Source organism: Notothenia coriiceps, unplaced genomic scaffold, assembly GCF_000735185.1.
Source record: "Notothenia coriiceps isolate Sejong01 unplaced genomic scaffold, NC01 NC01_scaffold00025348, whole genome shotgun sequence".
Classification (NCBI taxonomy): Eukaryota; Metazoa; Chordata; class Actinopteri; order Perciformes; family Nototheniidae; genus Notothenia; species Notothenia coriiceps.
In genome coordinates this window covers 1-1,883 of record NW_011358049.1, presented here as the reverse complement: position 1 = coordinate 1,883, position 1,883 = coordinate 1, and the positions used below count along the sequence as shown (strand labels likewise).

Below are 1,883 nucleotides of genomic sequence, written 5' to 3'. Positions count from 1 at the left end.
GGGAAACTAACAGGACTCGACTGGGACACTAACAGGACTCGACTGGGACTCGACTGGGACACTAACAGGACTCGACTGGGACTCGACTGGGACACTAACAGGACTCGACTGAGACTCGACTGAGACTCGACTGGGACTCGACCAGGTGACTAACAGGACTCGACTGGGACACTAACAGGACTCGATTGGGACTCGACTGGGACACTAACAGGACTCGACTGAGACTCGACTGGGACTCGACCAGGTGACTAACAGGACTCGACTGGGACACTAACAGGACTCGATTGGGACTCGAACTGGGACTCGACCAGGTGACTAACAGGACTCGACTGGGACACTAACAGGACTCGACTGGGACACTAACAGGACTCGACTGGGACTCGACCAGGACACTAACAGGACTCCACTGGGACACTAACAGGACTCAACCGGGACTCGACTGAGGCTCGACTGGGACACTAACAGGACTCGACTGGGACTCGGCTGGGACACTAACAGGACTCGACTGGGACACTAACAGGACTCGACTGGGACACAAACAGGACTCGACCGGGACACTAACAGGACTCGACTGGGACACTAACAGGACTCACAGGGAGTTGACGTGTCCTCTTGTCTGTCCTCAGCGAGTGCATTAAGATCCAGCCCTCGGACATCCAGCCGGACGTGTTCAGCTACCTGCTGCACATCATGTACACCGGCTCCTGCCCCGCGCAGCCGGTGGATCAGAGCCGGCTGCAGGACGGCATCAAGTTCCTGCACGCCTACCAGCTGTGCCGCAAAGCAGGCGAGTCCGAGGCAGACCTGCTCCGCATGTCCAACCTGTACGGCATCCAGATCTCCTCTCAGCTGGCCAACAAGGAGGCGGGAGCCCCAAAGACCTCCTGCAGCGCCGAGGTCCCGTCGGAGCTCCAGGACGCCCCCCCGCGCACCGTCTGCTCCGTGGCCTCTGGAGACGACTCGGACATCTCGGCTCGCATCAAGCAGGAGCGGGTGGAGGAGGGGGGCGAGGGGGAGGGGGGAGTCCTGTTCAAACAGCTGGTCCTGATGTGTCCGCGCTGTGGAGATTGCTGCTCCTCCCCCGAGGACCTGAGGGAACACCTGTTCAGACACGGGGAGGAGGGGGGTGAGGAGGAGGGGGAGGCAGGGTGTCTGCAGGAGGCGCTGAGGCAGAGCCAGGCGCTGGCCAATCAGCTTGCTTCAGAGCTCAGGAGGAGTCGGGGGGGCGGGGTCAGCCCGGCTCCTCCTGCCAGAAAGCGTAAAATCTCCTGCGCCGTCTGCAGCCGTCGCTTCGGCCACCGGGCGGCGCTGCAGGAGCACATGTACTCTCACACCGGCCGCCCGGAGCGCTGCAGACACAGAGGCCCCGCCCCCTGCTGCCCGCCGGGGGGGGGGGCCTCGTTGGGGGGGGCGGCGCCCTCTGAGGACACCAACAGAGACCATCAGGATAACGGCAGCTCCTGCTACTCTCTGGACTCGGAGGTCTCTCAGGAGAGCGTCGACGGACCTCCTGTGGAGTGACTGCAGGCCTACCTGTGCAGGTGAGAGTCATGTGATCATTGGGAGTCATGTGATCATTGGGAGTCATGTGATCATTGAGAGTCATGTGAGTAATTTCTGCAAGAGGCAAAAACATGAGGGATATTCTGAGGAAAAATTAAGTAAATCAATACATTTGTCTTATGTCTTTCTTCATTTAATCCGTTTCTGCAGACATCCAGATCTTCCACTCTCACCTGAGGACAGTGAACGCCTCACGGTGAGACAGTGAACGCCTCACGGTGAGACAGTGAACGCCTCACGTGAGACTGGAAAGCTCACGGGAGACAGCGGACGCCTCACGGTGAGACAGCGGACGCCTCACGGTGAGACAGCAAACGCCT

At 59.9% G+C, this 1,883-nt stretch overlaps 1 protein-coding gene across 1 annotated transcript; it reads left to right on the top strand.

The window, feature by feature from the left end:
- Window positions 1-615: 615 nt before the first annotated feature.
- zbtb25 (zinc finger and BTB domain containing 25) lies at window positions 616-1,877 on the top strand (the record flags this gene model as incomplete). The annotated part of the gene is made up of 2 exons (XM_010783528.1): window positions 616-1,541; window positions 1,714-1,877. A coding segment is annotated over one exon (906 nt), but the record flags the coding sequence as incomplete, so codon positions are not given.
- Between the last annotated feature and the right edge of the window lie 6 nt (window positions 1,878-1,883).